Below are 18,475 nucleotides of genomic sequence, written 5' to 3' on the forward strand. Positions count from 1 at the left end.
GCCCTGGAGAGGCTGCAGGCGCAGTACGACCTCACCCGAGACCGCGCAGAGGTAGGGAACCCACACCACACCCTGGAGCCCCTCGCCCTGGAGAGGCTGCAGGCGCAGTACGACCTCACCCGAGACCGCGCAGAGGTAGGGAAACACACCACACCCTGGAGCCCCTCGCCCTGGAGAGGCTGCAGGCACAGTACGACCTCACCCGAGACCGCGCAGAGGTAGGGAAACACACCACACCCTGGAGCCCCTCGCCCTGGAGAGGCTGCAGGCACAGTACGACCACACCCGAGACCGCGCAGAGGTAGGGAAACACACCACACCCTGGAGCCCCTCGCCCTGGAGAGGCTGCAGGCACAGTACGACCTCACCCGAGACCGCGCAGAGGTAGGGAAACACACCACACCCCAGGAGAGGCTGCAGGCACAGTACGACCTCACCCGAGACCGCACAGAGGTAGGGAAACACACCACACCCCAGGAGAGGCTGCAGGCACAGTACGACCTCACCCGAGACCGCACAGAGGTAGGGAAACACACCACACCCTGGAGCCCCTCGCCCTGGAGAGGCTGCAGGCACAGTACGACCTCACCCGAGACCGCGCAGAGGTAGGGAAACACACCACACCCCAGGAGAGGCTGCAGGCACAGTACGACCTCACCCGAGACCGCACAGAGGTAGGGAAACACACCACACCCCAGGAGAGGCTGCAGGCACAGTACGACCTCACCCGAGACCGCGCAGAGGTAGGGAAACACACCACACCCTGGAGCCCCTCGCCCTGGAGAGGCTGCAGGCACAGTACGACCTCACCCGAGACCGCGCAGAGGTAGGGAAACACACCACACCCCAGGAGAGGCTGCAGGCACAGTACGACCTCACCCGAGACCGCGCAGAGGTAGGGAAACACACCACACCCTGGAGCCCCTCGCCCTGGAGAGGCTGCAGGCACAGTACGACCTCACCCGAGACCGCGCAGAGGTAGGGAACCCACACCACACCCCAGGAGAGGCTGCAGGGCCAGGGTTAGGGAACCACAACACAACACACCCTAGGAGAGGCTGCAGGGCCAGGGTTAGGGAACCACAACACACCCCACCCTGGAGCCCCTCGCCCTGGAGAGGCTGCAGGGCCAGTACGACCACACCCGAGATCGGGGAGAGGTTTAGGGCAGGGGTTCTCAAGTTCTCAACCCGTGGGGGTAGTCAAATTAGTTTGCAGTGGGTCCCCAAATTATGGATGTCCTTCCTCCGAAGAGCATACAAGATGGTGCCTTCTTTGTGCGACTCAGGGGGTGTGTGTGTGCGTGATGTAGGCTGGTTAGGTGAGACAGATTCCTTCTTGGTTTCCAGTGTATCTGAGAACAAGTCAACAATTTTCAACAACGCACTAGCGGAAAATGTACTAAAACTACTAAACACGGTATGTTCGGAACAGAATGTTGTCCCTGCAGAAAAAAGGGTTGCGTAATTCGGGAGGTAATTATCATCAGATAATTGGGGAAAGTATGGCCTCCTGGAGTATTTTTCCAGAAGGAAGTGATTTGCATCCACTCGTATATTGCAGATACTGTTTTATTTAGCAGCGCGTTGCATTAGCAATGATGTTGTTTTTTTGTTGTTTGCGGTTTCGGAGCTGCCATATCTACAGCCAGACAGATGGCCGAGGCTGTGGTTCAGAGAGAGGCTGTGGTTCCTTGTCTGTTTGTAATGTCAGACACAGACGTTTCTGTCTTTGGTGTATCTTGGGGGCAGGGACGTGCAGAGAGTGTTAAGACTAAATATATTGACAATTTCGTCAACAAATAAAAACTAAAATCTTAGGAAGGGACTAGTTTACAAGAGAATGCTTTCAGAATGCTGAAAATAGCTAAGTCTAAAATCAGTCAATTTCGACGGCATCAAGGCCAGGTGAATAAAATATGACTAACACTAAATGAAGATTAATTCCAAACTAAAATAGAAAGTTGCTGCCAAAAACAACCCTGGTGGAAACCTCATGCTGTGAGACGTGTTTCCAAAACGCTTTTCTTTTGAGGATTAAAATGCCAACAGGGCAAAAGTAGCCGATCTGCAAGCTGGAAACTGCTACTTGTGACACTTTTGTGCGACGCTGTGGAACAGTGGAATGATGATCGAGTGCGGCGTTCGTTTCCGAAGACAACATGAAAAGTTAGAATATGGTGTTAAGAGTAGTGTTTTTGTCGATTAAAACTACTAGCCCTTACCCGTTGTGAGATACCCCCCCCCAGAGGTAGGGAAACACACCACACCCTGGAGCCCCTCGCCCTGGAGAGGCTGCAGGCACAGTACGACCTCACCCGAGACCGCGCAGAGGTAGGGAAACACACCACACCCTGGAGCCCCTCGCCCTGGAGAGGCTGCAGGCACAGTACGACCTCACCCGAGACCGCGCAGAGGTAGGGAAACACACCACACCCTGGAGCCCCTCGCCCTGGAGAGGCTGCAGGCACAGTACGACCTCACCCGAGACCGCGCAGAGGTAGGGAAACACACCACACCCCAGGAGAGGCTGCAGGCACAGTACGACCTCACCCGAGACCGCGCAGAGGTAGGGAAACACACCACACCCCAGGAGAGGCTGCAGGCACAGTACGACCTCACCCGAGACCGCGCAGAGGTAGGGAAACACACCACACCCTGGAGCCCCTCGCCCTGGAGAGGCTGCAGGCACAGTACGACCTCACCCGAGACCGCGCAGAGGTAGGGAAACACACCACACCCCAGGAGAGGCTGCAGGCACAGTACGACCTCACCCGAGACCGCGCAGAGGTAGGGAAACACACCACACCCTGGAGCCCCTCGCCCTGGAGAGGCTGCAGGCACAGTACGACCTCACCCGAGACCGCGCAGAGGTAGGGAAACACACCATGATCGAGTGCGGCGTTCGTTTCCGAAGACAACATGAAAAGTTAGAATATGGTGTTAAGAGTAGTGTTTTTGTCGATTAAAACTACTAGCCCTTACCCGTTGTGAGATACCCCCCCCCCCCCCCCCCCCCCCCCCCTTGTGGCCGTGGGGGGTACTGCGCCCGGGTGCGTTTGTAATTGACTAATAAATGAATTAATAATTATTAATGTGTCAAATTGAAAAAAGGGCTTCGTTACGCCCTCCATATGCATATGGTCAATGCCTGTGTGAAAAGAGGAGTGATTGGTGCAGGCAGTAAGGAGTTACGGCAGTCACAGTGACACACACACAGACACACAGACATTGTTAGAATTATAGTATGATGATGATAGTATGATGATGATGATGATGACGAAAAATGTTCGTCGACTAACGTTTTTTTCCACTGACAAAAAACGAAATAAAAAACCAAGCTACGGTGACTATATAAAACCAAGATTAAATCTATTATTATTAGACTATTTCATCAACAAATACAAAAAAACTAGACTAAAATGTCCGGGAGAGACTTTTTTTTTTAAATGTCTGGTTGAATGCTGAAAATAGCCGAGCTACAAGCTGAGCTTGTAGATGGGCTATTTTTTTTTTTTTTTTTTTAAGATATTTTTTTGCGGCTTACGCCTTTATTGATTTTTTAAGGGATAGAAAGTAGGCTGACAGGAAACGGGAGAGAGATGGGGGGATGACATGCGGTAAAGGCCGTGTCGGGTCCGGGAGTCGAACCCGCGGCACACCGCGACTGGATCACCAGTCCGGTGCCCAGACCGTTACGCTACGGCCTGGGCCAGATGGGCTATTTTTAGCACGCAACCAACAATTGTAATGCCCACTAGCAATACTTTAGTGCTTTTGCTCTTGTAACGGTAGCATTTCCATATCGCAGCGTTGACACTTTTACCTATAAATGGTAAATGGTGCATTAATAGAGCGCCTTTATCCAAGGCGCTTTACAGAGATTGTGCATTACATTCACCCATTCACACACACATTCATACACCGATTGCGGCGGAAGCCATGCAAGGCACCAACCAGCACATCGGGAGCAATTTGGGGTTCAGTGTCGTCTTGCCCAAGGACACTTCGACATGTAGACAGGAGGAGGAGGAGCCGGGATTCGAACCGCTGACCCATGGATCATTGGACGACCTGCTCTACCTCCTGAGCCACAGTCGCACCTATAAGTGAAACGTTTGAATACCGGTACTTTTTTCCACCAATGCATCTTTGCTTGTTTCTCTCTCTGTCTCTCTGTCTCTCTAGGAGCGTCTGCTCCAGCTCCAGAAGATAGCGGAGGAGCACCAGATGTATAAGGGCTGCGTCCACCAGTTCCAGGCGTGGCTGCTGTCAAAGACCAAGGAGCTGAGTGAGCTGCTGGACAAGGACGTCACCGCTGAGGACAGACTCAGAGCGCTGCAGGTGAGACACCGCAGAGGACAGGCTCAGAGCGCTGCAGGTGACTAGAGTTGTCCCGATGCCATTTGTGAGAGCCTGCCATCGTGCAAACCTCCTCAGGCAACCTCCTCACATACTAGAGCATGTCTGAAATAAATATCAGAGCTATAGGTGTAATGTTAGAGACCACAGAAGCGAGTCGAGAACTGTTTTCTCGACTCGCTGTTTTCTGCAAGACACTGTTGTTTTTTTTTAGGATGGTTTTTGGCCCAGAGGTGCACCCCACACCTTTGTGTCAGGTGAAGCCTGGCCTACATCCTCTGCTGTTGGCTTTAGCGGCCAAATCATGATGATTGGCTGCCCCTAATGCCGCCTAAGAAGACAATGGGAGTTTGCGCCACTCGTGTACAGTAGCCAATCGCACAGTAGCGACCTAGTCATGATTGGCTGCCTGCATTAGCGACCTACTGTACACGTTACAAACGTTATGCTAATAATAGCGTTCTCTGTCATATTAGATTTTAGCATTGGCTGTACAATAGGCAACAAAGTCTTATGCACACCTGGTATGCACTGAGACGGGTGCGTAGACATGCAGAAAACATGCACAAAGACCCGCACACCGTCTGCACACGCAATACGAACACTTCTTTTAAGGCAATGTTTCGCTCAAAGACCTTCTTCAGGCATGCCTGAGGAAATGAATGGCCCCAGACCATTCATAAGTTCTTTGCCTTGGGTCTATAGGCTTATTATCCCCACCTCAATGTCTTCACATATTGTACGGTTAATATGAAACACATTATTCAGGCACATTTCAGCCACCTCTTTTGCCCATTAGGACCAACGTCATCAAACAGTGATGCGCACCTATGGTAACGTCAATCTACAGGCCACAGATTTCTGCATTACACTTTTTCTTTACACTTTAGCTTTTTTTTTTCGTGGCGCTAGAGCGATAATTGTTTTTGTAAACTACTAGGAATGCACCGAAAGGGAAATTCTTATAGGAAACAGTTGCTGTCATGGCCGTACCTTAAAGCTACCTGATTTATGGCAAAGAAATGGTTATGGCAACACTTAACTTAAATAATAATCACTATTATGGGTCCATAAAACATTTATTCAGCTCTTTTGAATGCATTAAGTGCATACACTATTCAGTGATATATTCGAAACCGAATAGGCCGAAAATGCATTTTTAGCCATTTTCTGCCGAATATCTTCTGTGGCCGAATATTGCTCTAGAAACTAGTGTGGGGGTGTGGCTCCTTTTCACGCAGTGTTTTCCATAACCCCCTCCCCCCCCCCCTCCCCTCCAGGCGTTGGACGACAGCGTGGCCAGCGAGGAGAGCACCCTGCGCCACATGGAGGGCGTGGCGGAGGCGGTGCGCGCCAACAGCTCCCCGGCAGGTGCCGAGGCAACGCTGGAGGAGGTGGAGGAGCTGCGTCTGGGCTGGCAGCGGCTGAGACAGGCATGGATGGATTCATTTGATTGATTGATTGATTGAAATATTTATTAACCTATTCTGACCTGAGATCAGATTCACACGAGGTTTCCACTGGACACACACACTGGTCTGATTAACCCCATTCTGACCTGAGATCAGATTCTATAAAAATGTCAGTCGTTCTTTCGATTTTTCAAAAATAGCAGATCTACAAGCTCGTAGCGCGCCACTCGGTGGCGCGCTATGAGCTTGTAGATCTGCTGTGTGTGGCAAACACTTAAGTTGAAGCATATTCTTTAACAAATATGCTACATTTCATAATCTAAATTCACATATGAGTAAACTAAAGGCACCAATACTTGTTTCAGATGTTAAGTATATGCATTTGACATATGAGAAAGACTTTGTGTTGCCAAAAACACATTTTACAAGCAAAAACAGCAGCCCAAGATTTTCGTTTTTTGGTTATACACTGTTTTTACATTTATGGCTTGTGACAAAATACTGCAGGATATTATGAGTAGAACTTTTAACCCAAAGTCTAGAAGGGTATTATCTATGAAAAAATGCATTGAATGAGTAGTTTGCATGACATGGGAACGAAACTCATTTTCTAAGCACTTTTTCATGGGTCCCAACACGGCCTAAAAGTCTCTTCAGCTTAGAAGCGCAGGTGGACACAGTCTCACAATCAGCCAATCAGGGGAAGGGAGGCAACAGAGGGGCAAAGGTAGGGACGGCGGTCCAGGCGTGGTACGTCCTAGGACAGGACGTGACATGATTAGTTTTCATTTAGTTTTAGTCAACATGTTGGCCACCTGGAATGTTTTAGTGTTTAGTCTAGTTTTAGTCGACTAAATGTCACGAGATTTTAGTCGACTCTACATCTACAGTTGATTTAGTCGACTGAAATGTATTTTGGCGGGCCGTCGTAATGACTGATTTTACATGCTGAAAATAGCCGATATTGCTATTTTCAGCATGCAACCAAGTGTAAAATGACTTCTACTGGATCTCTTGTCCACTAGTCCCTTCCTAACATTTTAGTCCTACAAGCTCGTAGCGCGCTATTAGATCTGCAAATTTTTCAATAGCTAAAGTATAGCATAATGCTTAAAAACACCAAAACGTGCCTAAACTGCCTCCCCCTGGCCAGCCGGGGCGCCTGATGGAGGGGAAAGGAACTGGTTGGAATAACGTGTTCCTTCCACGCGCTACGTCCAACCAGGGAAACTCCCCCCTGTCAGGTGTAAAGGAGCAACTTGGACACTCAGGCATGAAGGAAGCATGAGTTCAAGACCGTTGCTCTCCCCTTGTCCCCCATATATGGGGACTAGGTTGGTCTCCCCATGTCCCCCATATATGGGGACTAGGTTGGTCTCCCCTTGTCCCCCATATATGGGGACTAGGTTGGTCTCCCCTTGTCCCCCATATATGGGGACTAGGTTGCTCTCCCCTTGTCCCCCATATATGGGGACTAGGTTGGTCTCCCCTTGTCCCCCATATATGGGGACTAGGTTGGTGGAGGGTGTGTAGAGCCCAGGATCACATTAGATTATTGACACAGGGGTGAAAAAATGGGTTACAAAATTGTGGGATAAAAAATATTAAAAAAAATAATAAAAACACCAAAAGGGGTTCCCTCCCCAAAATGGTCTAAACGGTCTTCCTCCATGTCATCGTGCCCTACAGGGCCTGTGATTGGTCTAAAAACGGTCTTTATCCATGTCATCGTGCCCTACAGGGCCTGTGATTGGTCTAAACGGTCTTTATCCATGTCATCGTGCCCTACAGGGCCTGTGATTGGTCTAAACGGTCTTTATCCATGTCATCGTGCCCTACAGGGCCTGTGATTGGTCTATAAACGGTCTTTCTCCATGTCATCGTGCCCTACAGGGCCTGTGATTGGTCTAAAAACGGTCTTCCCTACAGGGCCTGTGATTGGTCTAAACGGTCTTTATCCATGTCATCGTGCCCTACAGGGCCTGTGATTGGTCTAAAAACGGTCTTTCTCCATGTCATCGTGCCCTACAGGGCCTGTGATTGGTCTAAAAACGGTCTTTATCCATGTCATCGTGCCCTACAGGGCCTGTGATTGGTCTAAAAACGGTCTTTCTCCATGTCGTCGTGCCCTACAGGGCCTGTGATTGGTCTATAAACGGTCTTTCTCCATGTCATCATGCCCATACAGGGCCTGTGATTGGTCTCTAAACGGTCTTTATCCATGTCATCATGCCCATACAGGGCCTGTCATTGGTCTAAAAACGGTCTTTATCCATGTCATCGTGCCCATACAGGGCCTGTGATTGGTCTAAACGGTCTTTATCCATGTCATCGTGCCCTACAGGGCCTGTGATTGGTCTATAAACGGTCTTTCTCCATGTCATCGTGCCCTACAGGGCCTGTGATTGGTCTAAACGTTCTTCCTCCATGTCATCGTGCCCATACAGGGCCTGTGATTGGTCTAAACGGTCTTTATCCATGTCATCGTGCCCTACAGGGCCTGTGATTGGTCTAAACGGTCTTTATCCATGTCATCGTGCCCTACAGGGCCTGTGAATGGTCACTCTAAACGGTCTTTCTCCATGTCATCATGCCATTACAGGGCCTGTGATTGGTCTAAACAGTCTTTATCCATGTCATCGTGCCATTACAGGGCCTGTGCGAGGCGGGCGACGGCCTGCGGTCCAGCCTGGAGGGCCACGGCCGGTACCTGACCCGGTGCCGGAGCCTCGGGGAGGACCTGGGCCGGCTGGCGGCGCTGGTCCGCGGCCTGGCCCGCACGCTGGAGGAAGGGGGGCGAGGCGAGGCCGCCGGGGAGCGTGGGGGCGACCACCGCGGCACGGAGGAGCAGATGGTGGGACGCTGGCGGACGTACGCGGTGGGTAATGTCTGCTGTCTAGGAGAAAGACACGGTGACTGCATGCATAACCCATTCTGACCTGAGATCAGATTCATACGAGGTTTCCACTGGACACACACTGGTCTGATTATTAACCCATTCTGACCTGAGATCAGATTCTAAAAATGTCAGTCGTTCTTCGATTTTTCAAAAAATAGCAGACCTACAAGCTCTTAGCGCGTCACTCGGTGGCGCGCTATGAGCTTGTAGATCTGCTGTTTTTCAATAGCTAAAGCATGACATGATGCTAACCAAAATGTTTTCCCGTTCAGAATGGGTTAACCCATTCTGACCTGAGATCAGATTCTAAAAATTGTCTTATGAATCCTGACAGTTTTCTGAAAAAGCTATGTTTCTATGTCAGTCGTTCTTCGATTTTTTTCAAAAATAGCAGACCTACAAGCTCGTAGCGCGCCACTCGGTGGCGCGCTACGAGCTTGTAGATCTGCTATTTTTCAATAGCTAAAGCATAGCATAATGCTATAACACCAAAAGGGGTTCGCGCCGAAAATGGGATAATGTGATTGGTTCAGCCTCCTTTTAGCGTGCAAATCTCTCTGTTCACGTTAGGTTCACGTGATTGACCCATATTGAGCGATAACGGCAAATATCGGCCGCTATACCAATTTATGTGGCCGATACATCGGTGCGTCCCGACTTCGGAATAAAACCTCTTAACTCCATTGGGGCCGTCAAACCGTCTGCTAAAGCAACATTTCTTTGTTTTCTAAATATATGATTTTCTTTATTTCCTGATTATTATTTTCCTGGAAAATTGTACATTTGGAGTTGATTTCTTCCCTACGGCAGAGATATATGTATTGAGTCCTACAATGTACTACTGAATTAACCCATTCTGAACGGGAACCCCTTTTGGTGTCAGCATCATGTTATGCTTTAGCTATTGAAAAATAGCAGATCTACAAGCTCATAGCGCGCCACCGAGTGGCGCGCTATGAGCTTGTAGGTCTGCTATTTTTGGAAAAATCTAAGAACGACTGACATTTTTTAGAATCTGATCTCGGGTCAGAATGGGTTCATCAGACCAGTGTGTGTCCAGTGGAAAACCTCGTATGAATCTGATCTCAGGTCAGAATGGGTTAATGTAAACGGATAAACTAGGTCTAACGCTCTGGATTTGAGAGTTACATAACGTTTATGTCGGGTGGAAACTTCATACAGTATGTTTTATTTTATTTATTCAAATTATATGCAAAACTATGCAATCTACACAACTCAAAGTGCTTCGTGATGCGAGGCTGCAGAACGGCTATTTTAGCAACTTTCTTTTTGATACTACGTAGTAAGACGAAGTAGGGCATTCATTTATGAAAGAAACTGGTCAATATAGACTTTGTGGACTTTTTTATATTTTATTTGATATAAGTATATATATAAGTCTCATTTCCCCCTTTTGCTGGTATATGTTCTTTTTTATGTCCTTTTCAAAATGGATCAAGGATTCTTCTAATCTTCCTTCTCTCAGGCCTTCTCTATTTTGCCACCTCATCCCTTTCTCTTTTCCATTCCTCCTCTCCGTGTGACGATTTAGACCAACGAGACGTGACTTGACGGAACGCCTTCAAACTGTAGGCTCTCTCACCACGACAGTAAACCAAAGTTTACGAGCAATCTTGCTAAAAGATTGGTTTGAACACCCGCTCGGTAGAAGTGTTGACACATTAACAGTTTCCGTGCCTTGAATGGATTACTCCAGGTTAATGTCGCTGCCGTATCGGACATACCCGCCTTTTGTTTTATGTGTTTAATCCGCCGTAATGTAATGAATCAAAAGAAAATCCGTCTTCGTCGCGGAGTATGAGACCGGATGCCTTCGCTGTGATGACGAAACCGGAAATCGTCACATGCTGTGGGCTGCTAGGGCTTCTGGGAAATTGAGGCCAATGGAAATGCATTGGGTGCAACGCCTCATTGAAACCAATCTTGTGTGCGTCTTCCGCGTGCACCAAGATGGTGGATGCTACACACAGATCATAACAAACCACGGGAGCTTTTTTTGATGGATTTTCGCGGATTAAAAGCCCAAATAATTCAGCGTATGCTCTAAAGGTAATACAACAATCTCGGCAGTGAAGGGGGGTTGATTAAAATGCGGGTTAATCGTAAAAAACAGTCAAACTGTTAAGTGCCTTTGGCAGAGCCTGCATGTCCCCCGAGGCCAGCATACCTGAACGGAGGTTAGGGAGGGAGGTTTGGCCAGAGATGTGATAAAGATAAGCCGTTGTGTTTGAGCGTAGTGGTTATCTCACGCTGTCACTCTGTGTTTGTCTTTATGTCAGGACTTTTCATTTTGTCAACCTTTTTACTTACCCAGACTATAGGCGTGACGCAGGGCGTTGGCAGGGCGGTCCCGACTAGCGGAAGAATGACAAGCGGATTAATTAACCCATTCTGACCTGAGATCAGATTCATACAAGGTTTCCGCAGGACACACGCTGGTCTGATGAACCCATTCTGACCTGAGATCAGATTCTAAAAAATGTCAGTCGTTCTTCGATTTTTCAAAAATAGCAGACCTACAAGCTCGTATCGCGCCACTCGGTGGCGCGATATGAGCTTGTAGATCTGCTATTTTTAAATAGCTAAAGCATGACGTGATGCTGACACCAAAATGGGTGCCCGGTCAGAATGGGTTAATGAATTGCATTTTTAATAGAGCTTTTATAAACACAATACAATACAATACAATACAGTACAATACAGGAACAGATCAACATGGTACAGGGGACAGAACAACTGCAAAGTGAAAGTGAAAAATGACACCGGTGATGAATACTAAATAGTGCTGATAGTTACTCAGGATTACAGATTGGATTTGTTTTTAGCCACCTTTTTTCTTCACAGTCCCCTCTGGTAGTTGCCCTTGTTGCTCTGTCACCTACTGTCCCTTCCATCTATGAACTGGTTCAGTGGTGGAGGTGCAAGTCCATTTAGGATTTTAAAAATGAGACAAGCATCTGCAAAGTGTTTGAAGCTGTCAAAAGTAAATAAGTTGTACTTTTGAACTATGTGGCAATGGTGGTAACGGTTGGGCTTTTGGTCCAGTGTTTTTACAGTGTTTGTAAAGTGATTCTATGGGTTTTAACGTTGTCTGATTTTTGTCTGTGACCAGGTTGTGAAACAGTAGGTTATGTGTGAAAAAAAATCATAGAATCGTAGAATCTATGACCCATTTAGAGCGTAGAATCAGCTCTAAATGGGTTAAAATATATAAAAATGGGTTAAAATATATAAAAATGCAGTGAAATAATGCGGTGTAATAATGCGCGTGTCTCTTCTCAGGGCGTGAAGAGAGCCCTGGAGGCAGAGGAGGAGCAGGTGGAGAACCTCAAGGCTCAGCTCAAGGACCTCTTCCGCTTCTCCGAGGACTCCAGCCACCTCTCGGACGACGTGCTGGCCGTGGTGAAGGAACACCAGAGGTAAGAGGGACTCCATCCACCTCTCAGACGACGTGCTGGCCGTGGTGAAGGAACACCAGAGGTAAGACAGACTCCATCCACGTCTCAGACGACCTGCTGGCTGTGGTGAAGGAACACCAGAGGTAAGAGAGACTCCATCCACCTCTCAGACGACGTGCTGGCCGTGGTGAAGGAACACCAGAGGTAAGACAGACTCCATCCACCTCTCGGACGACCTGCTGGCCGTGGTGAAGGAACACCAGAGGTAAGACAGACTCCATCCACCTCTCAGACGACGTGCTGGCTGTGGTGAAGGAACACCAGAGGTAAGAGAGACTCCATCCACCTCTCAGACGACGTGCTGGCCGTGGTGAAGGAACACCAGAGGTAAGACAGACTCCATCCACCTCTCAGACGACGTGCTGGCCGTGGTGAAGGAACACCAGAGGTAAGAGAGACTCCATCCACCTCTCAGACGACGTGCTGGCCGTGGTGAAGGAACACCAGAGGTAAGAGAGACTCCATCCACCTCTCAGACGACGTGCTGGCTGTGGTGAAGGAACACCAGAGGTAAGAGAGACTCCATCCACCTCTCAGACGACGTGCTGGCCGTGGTGAAGGAACACCAGAGGTAAGACAGACTCCATCCACCTCTCAGACGACGTGCTGGCCGTGGTGAAGGAACACCAGAGGTAAGACAGACTCCATCCACCTCTCAGACGACGTGCTGGCTGTGGTGAAGGAACACCAGAGGTAAGACAGACTCCATCCACCTCTCAGACGCCGTGCTGGCTGTGGTGAAGGAACACCAGAGGTAAGACAGACTCCATCCACCTCTCAGACGACGTGCTGGCTGTGGTGAAGGAACACCAGAGGTAAGACAGACTCCATCCACCTCTCGGACGACGTGCTGGCCGTGGTGAAGGAACACCAGAGGTAAGACAGACTCCATCCACCTCTCAGACGACGTGCTGGCTGTGGTGAAGGAACACCAGAGGTAAGACAGACTCCATCCACCTCTCAGACGACGTGCTGGCTGTGGTGAAGGAACACCAGAGGTAAGACAGACTCCATCCACCTCTCGGACGACGTGCTGGCCGTGGTGAAGGAACACCAGAGGTAAGAGAGACTCCAGCCACCTCTCAGACGACCTGCTGGCTGTGGTGAAGGAACACCAGAGGTAAGACAGACTCCATCCACCTCTCAGACGACGTGCTGGTGAAGGAACACCAGAGGTAAGAAAGAGTGACCAACCTCTTGAATTCACCTGTTTCTGCAGCTTCACTCTGTGGCTCAGGAGGTAGAGCAGGTCGTCCAATGATCCCTGGTTCGGTGGTTAGAATCCCGGCTCCTCCTCCTGTCCACATGTCTGAAGTGTCCTTGGGCAAGACACTGAACCCCACACTGCCTCCAATGAGTGGGTCGGTGTGAGCTGTGCCACCGTCGGTGTGTGAATGTGGGAAGTGAGGACGCTGGCGTCGACTGTTCGCCGCTTCACCTCCCAATGTATGAATGAATGAACCGTTGTAAAGCGCTTTGAACACTTGGAAAAGCGCTATAAAAATTCAATTCATTATTATTATTATTATTATTATTAACCCATTCTGTACATACAGTAGGACGTGTGGAAACGTCATAGGGAATGGAACCGAGGGGTGCATACGACGTCTGTAGACGTCCTATAGCGCATCCTCAATGATACCGGGCGAGAGAGGAATATTCTGAATTTTTTCCTTTCTTTTTTTTTTTTTTCAGTTCGCCTTTCGGCTACCGTATGGTATGCTATATGCTCTTTGCCCATGTTAGCTTACCGTTGATTTAGCTGTTAGCGCGGCAGAAAGAATGACTCGTATCTCCTAACCCATTCTGACCTGAGATCAGATTCATACGAGGTTTCCACTGGACACACACTGGTCTGATTAACCCATTCTGACCTGAGATCAGATTCTGAAAATGTCAGTCGCTCTTCGATTTTTCAAAAATAGCAGACCTACAAGCTCGTAGCGCGCCACTCGGGGGCGCGCTATGAGCTTGTAGATCTGCTATTTTCCAATAGCTAAAGCATAACATGATGCTAATGGGTTGATTGTTTCCGGGTCGTGGGGCTTCAGAGTAAAAGCGGCCAAGTCTTTCCGGTAGGGCTGCACGATATGGACAAAAATTCATATCACGATATATATGGCAGATATCTCTATCGATACGATATAATATATATCACGATATATAGGGCAGATATCTCGATATCGATATGATACGATATATCGTGCAGCAACATATTTTCTTAATGAGCGTGGTTAGCGATTCAGGGCTGGAGCCAGGCTACAACAGGACAGAGGGACAAACAGAGAGATGGTTTATTTTCCGAGGGGCACAGGCTAAAACAGAGGGCTGGCTTTAGAAGTGGACGATATATCGATATGTCGACGATATATCTATATCGCGATACCGTTGCCTTTTTGCGATACTGATATTGTGCATGTTCATACCTCGATACCGATACGATAACGATATATTGTGCAGCCCTACTTTCCGGCACCCCAGAGCTCTTATTTTGAAGGAATCCCGGCAACAGTTGTGTTTAAGAAAAGGTAGAGAAAAAACCTCCCAAGGAAGGGACCGCACACTCCAGGGAACAGAGACAGACAACTTACTGTATCAAACTTATTTATTAGCACGACGCGTTTAGCCGTGAGCTTCGTCAGGTGCTAAACAGAGGTGTGAATGTGTCAATAATGACTGTCCCTATATATACTTGACACATTCACACCTCTGTATATCACCTGACGAAGCTCACGGCGAAACGCGTCGTGCTAATAAATAAGTTGATACAGTAAGTTGTCCGTCTCTGTTCCCTGGAGTGTGCGGTCCCTTCCTTGGAAGGTTTTTATTAGCTATTGAAAAATATCAGATCTACAAGCTCGTAGCGCGCCACTCGGTGGCGCGCTACGAGCTTGTAGATCTGCTATTTTTTTAAGAAATCGAAGAACGACTGACATTTTTAGAATCTGATCTCGGGTCAGAATGGGTTCATCAGACCAGTGTGTGTCCAGTGGAAACCTCGTATGAATCTGATCTCAGGTCAGAATGGGCTAACTAGACTTGCACCTCCTACGGGTCTTTTTGGATGTGCAGGAGTCCCTTTTTTGTCTGTCTCTCTCTCTCTCTCTCTCTCTCTCTCTATACATATATATATATATATATATATCTCTATATATATATATAATATAATATATTGTCAGTGTGAACATGCTGAGCACTGCGTGCATGCTGGTACCCGCCCTTCATTTGCATAGGACAACTGCCTGCAGCACACGCCAGTTTAACCCATTCTGACCTGAGATCAGATTCTGACATCTGCCTGCAGCACACGCCAGTTTAACCCATTCTGACCTGAGATCAGATTCTGACAACTGCCTGCAGCACACGCCAGTTTAACCCATTCTGACCTGAGATCAGATTCTAAAAAAATGTCTTCTACATCCTGACAGTTTTCTGAAAAAGATATGTTTCTACGTCAGTCGTTCTTATCGATTTTTTTCAAAAATAGCAGACCTACAAGCTCATAGGCGCTATGAGCTTGTAGATCTGCTATTTTTTCAATAGCTAAAGCACAGCATGATGCTAACGCCAAAAGGGATTCCCTCGCCCCTAAATGGGTTGATTTGCATATAGGTCTACTGCCTGCAGACACCATGCAATTCTACTAAATGCCTTCTAAATCCTTTTCTGGAAAAAAATGAAAACCCCTATGTTTCTAATGTCAGTCGTTCTCAAACTTTTTCATGTCAAGGAGTCGGTCGGGACCCCCCCCCCCATGTGATGTGTTGTTTTACTAGCCTGGATAACCCATTCTGACCTGAGATCAGATTCATACGAGGTTTCCGCCGGACACACACTGGTCCTGATAAACCCATTCTGACCTGAGATCAGATTAAAAAAAAATGTCAGTCGCTCTTCGATTTTTCAAAAAATAGCAGACCTACAAGCTCGTATCGCGCCACTCGGTGGCGCGATATGAGCTTGTAGATCTGCTATTTTTCAATAGCTAAAGCATAACATGATGCTGACACCAAAATGGGTGCCCGTTCAGAATGGGTTAATAAACCAGACCGAATCAGCCGTTGGCAAAAATAAATTGCCTGCCGGCGGATTACGGTCTGGAGAGGCTCAATTGTACGCCCATTTCCTACACCAGAGAAATGGGGCGGCCAATCGGGACACGGTATGCAATATGGGCGGGCTTTGGTACAGTGACTTTCAATGCTTGAGACCTTTGACTGACAGTAGCTCTGACCAATTGCGTCAAAGAGAAAATGTTTCAACCCGCCCCCCCTGGAAATGAAATCCAAGCTGAGCCTCCCCAGACTAATATCCCGCGGTACGTGAGATATTAGTCTGGTTTATTAACCAGGCTATTGTTTTACAGAAAGCAAAGATTTGAAAGAATATAATTATATTCAAAGATTTGTGCCACTTACTCAGGATTTTCTTTTAACCCATTTTAGACCCCTTTTGGTGTTAGCATTACGTTATGCTTTAGCTATTTAAAAATAGCAGATCTACAAGCTCATATCGCGCAACCGAGTGGCGCGATCTCTATTTCTCTATCTCTATATTTTTGGAAAAAAATCGATGACACTTTTAGAATCTGATCTCGGGTCAGAATGGGTTAATAATGAAACTGTCAGGATGTAATAGACATTTTGCGAGCGCTGTGTGTGTGTGGGAGTTGTTGTTGTGGTGATGAACTAGTGTGACCTGACTTAATTACCAACCGATTGTGCGTGGTAATTTGTTCTCGTTTTTGTTTAATAATAATAATTTACACAAAGAAAAACAGATTTTCTTTTCTTTGTTTACTTTTAATCCCTGATATTCCATTTGAACTATTGTGACCTCACTTAATTACCACCTCGATTATACTTGGCAATTTAGTTCATAATATTTTTTTATTTATCTTGAACTCATAACTAATTAACGCAAGAAAGACAGAAAAATATATATTGCATTATATCACCCATTCATACACCGATGGCAGCGGAAACAATGCAAAAGGGACCAACTTGCTCAACGGGAGCAATTTGGCGTTCAGTGTCTTTTGCTCAAAGACACTAAGACACTAATATAAGGCCCTCGTTTATCAACGTGATTTACGCCCCAAAAATGTGCGTACGCCAAGATCACCGCAATTTTATCTGCATTTATCATTCCAGCATCACTGACTAGTATGAACTTTTTTTTTTTGGCTGGGCCGGAAATGCTTGTCTCACGACCTTGTGTGTGTGTCGCGCTGACCTTCACCTTGTGTGTGTGTGTGTGTGTGTGTGTGTGTGTGTGTGTGTGTGTGTGTGTGTGTGTGTGTGTGTGTGTGTGTGTGTGTGTGTGTGTGCGTGTGTGCGTGTGTGCGTGTGTGCGTGTGTGCGTGTGTGCGCGTGTGCGCGTGTGTGCGTGCGTGCGTGACCAATGACAAAAAACTCCCATATCTGCTGGCCGAAGTACAACAATGTGCAAACACAGCAGCAAGATTTGTGAGTTGCTGTGATAGGAGAAGGATATCAAATGGAACACAACCACCCTAAAGACTAATCATTGTGTATATTCCTGCACTGAGTGACCTTGGTACATAGAATTTGATCTATTGTAGATTCTGACCTTCAAATGTACATCATTTTTGTTTTGATTGTATTTGCTGTATTGCTGTGTTGTTCTTTCTGCTTTGGCAATGTAAACGTATGTTTTCTCATGCCAATAAAGCCCTTTGAAATGAAATTGAATTGGTGTGTGTGTGTGTGTGTGTGTGTGTGTGCGTGTGTGTGTGTGTGTGTGTGTGTGTGTGTGTGTGTGTGTGCGTGTGTGTGCGCGTGTGTGTGCGTGTGTGTGTGTGTGTGTGTGTGTGTGTGTGTGTGTGTGTGCGTGTGGCAGTGTGAAGTGTGGCGCCTCCAGGCTGTGCGCGGAGGCGGAGGCGGGGCTTCGGCAGGTCCTCCAGGACCCGCTGCATGTCTACGCCCAGTGGGGTCACATGGTCTCCCAGGTCCTGGACGCGTCCGCCGACGTCAGCGAGTTCTCGCACGTCGCCATGCTGGTCCAGAACATCGAGGTGAATACACGCACGCACACACACACACACGTGCACGCGCACACAAACGCTCAAACACATAAATACATGTTACAGCACACAAGTTCTTTAAAAGTTCTATACCTTGTTGAATGAGTCAAAATCAATGTGGAAGGAGGTAAGATTGGTGGTGAACTTTAAAGAGGGTCCAAGGCAGCTCTGTGCACAGGCAGACTCTCAGAAGAGAAAAACCTTTTTTTATTTTTTATTTTTTTATGAGTAAATAGCACAGGCAGACTCTTCACATACTAGAGCATGTCTGAAATAAG

At 47.7% G+C, this 18,475-nt stretch overlaps 1 protein-coding gene across 1 annotated transcript in view; it reads left to right on the forward strand.

Moving 5' to 3' along the window:
- Positions 1 to 18,475, forward strand: part of syne3 (spectrin repeat containing, nuclear envelope family member 3) — a 102,457-nt gene that overhangs the window by 16,711 nt on the left and 67,271 nt on the right. Inside the window, 5 exon segments of the mRNA XM_083792761.1 lie at positions 4,188 to 4,343; positions 5,642 to 5,794; positions 8,427 to 8,651; positions 11,976 to 12,112; positions 18,014 to 18,188. Of these exon segments, the coding sequence (XP_083648887.1) occupies positions 4,188 to 4,343; positions 5,642 to 5,794; positions 8,427 to 8,651; positions 11,976 to 12,112; positions 18,014 to 18,188 (846 nt within the window).

This window comes from Protomyctophum parallelum (assembly GCF_964188405.1).
Source record: "Protomyctophum parallelum genome assembly, chromosome: 20".
Lineage (NCBI taxonomy): Eukaryota > Metazoa > Chordata > Actinopteri > Myctophiformes > Myctophidae > Protomyctophum > Protomyctophum parallelum.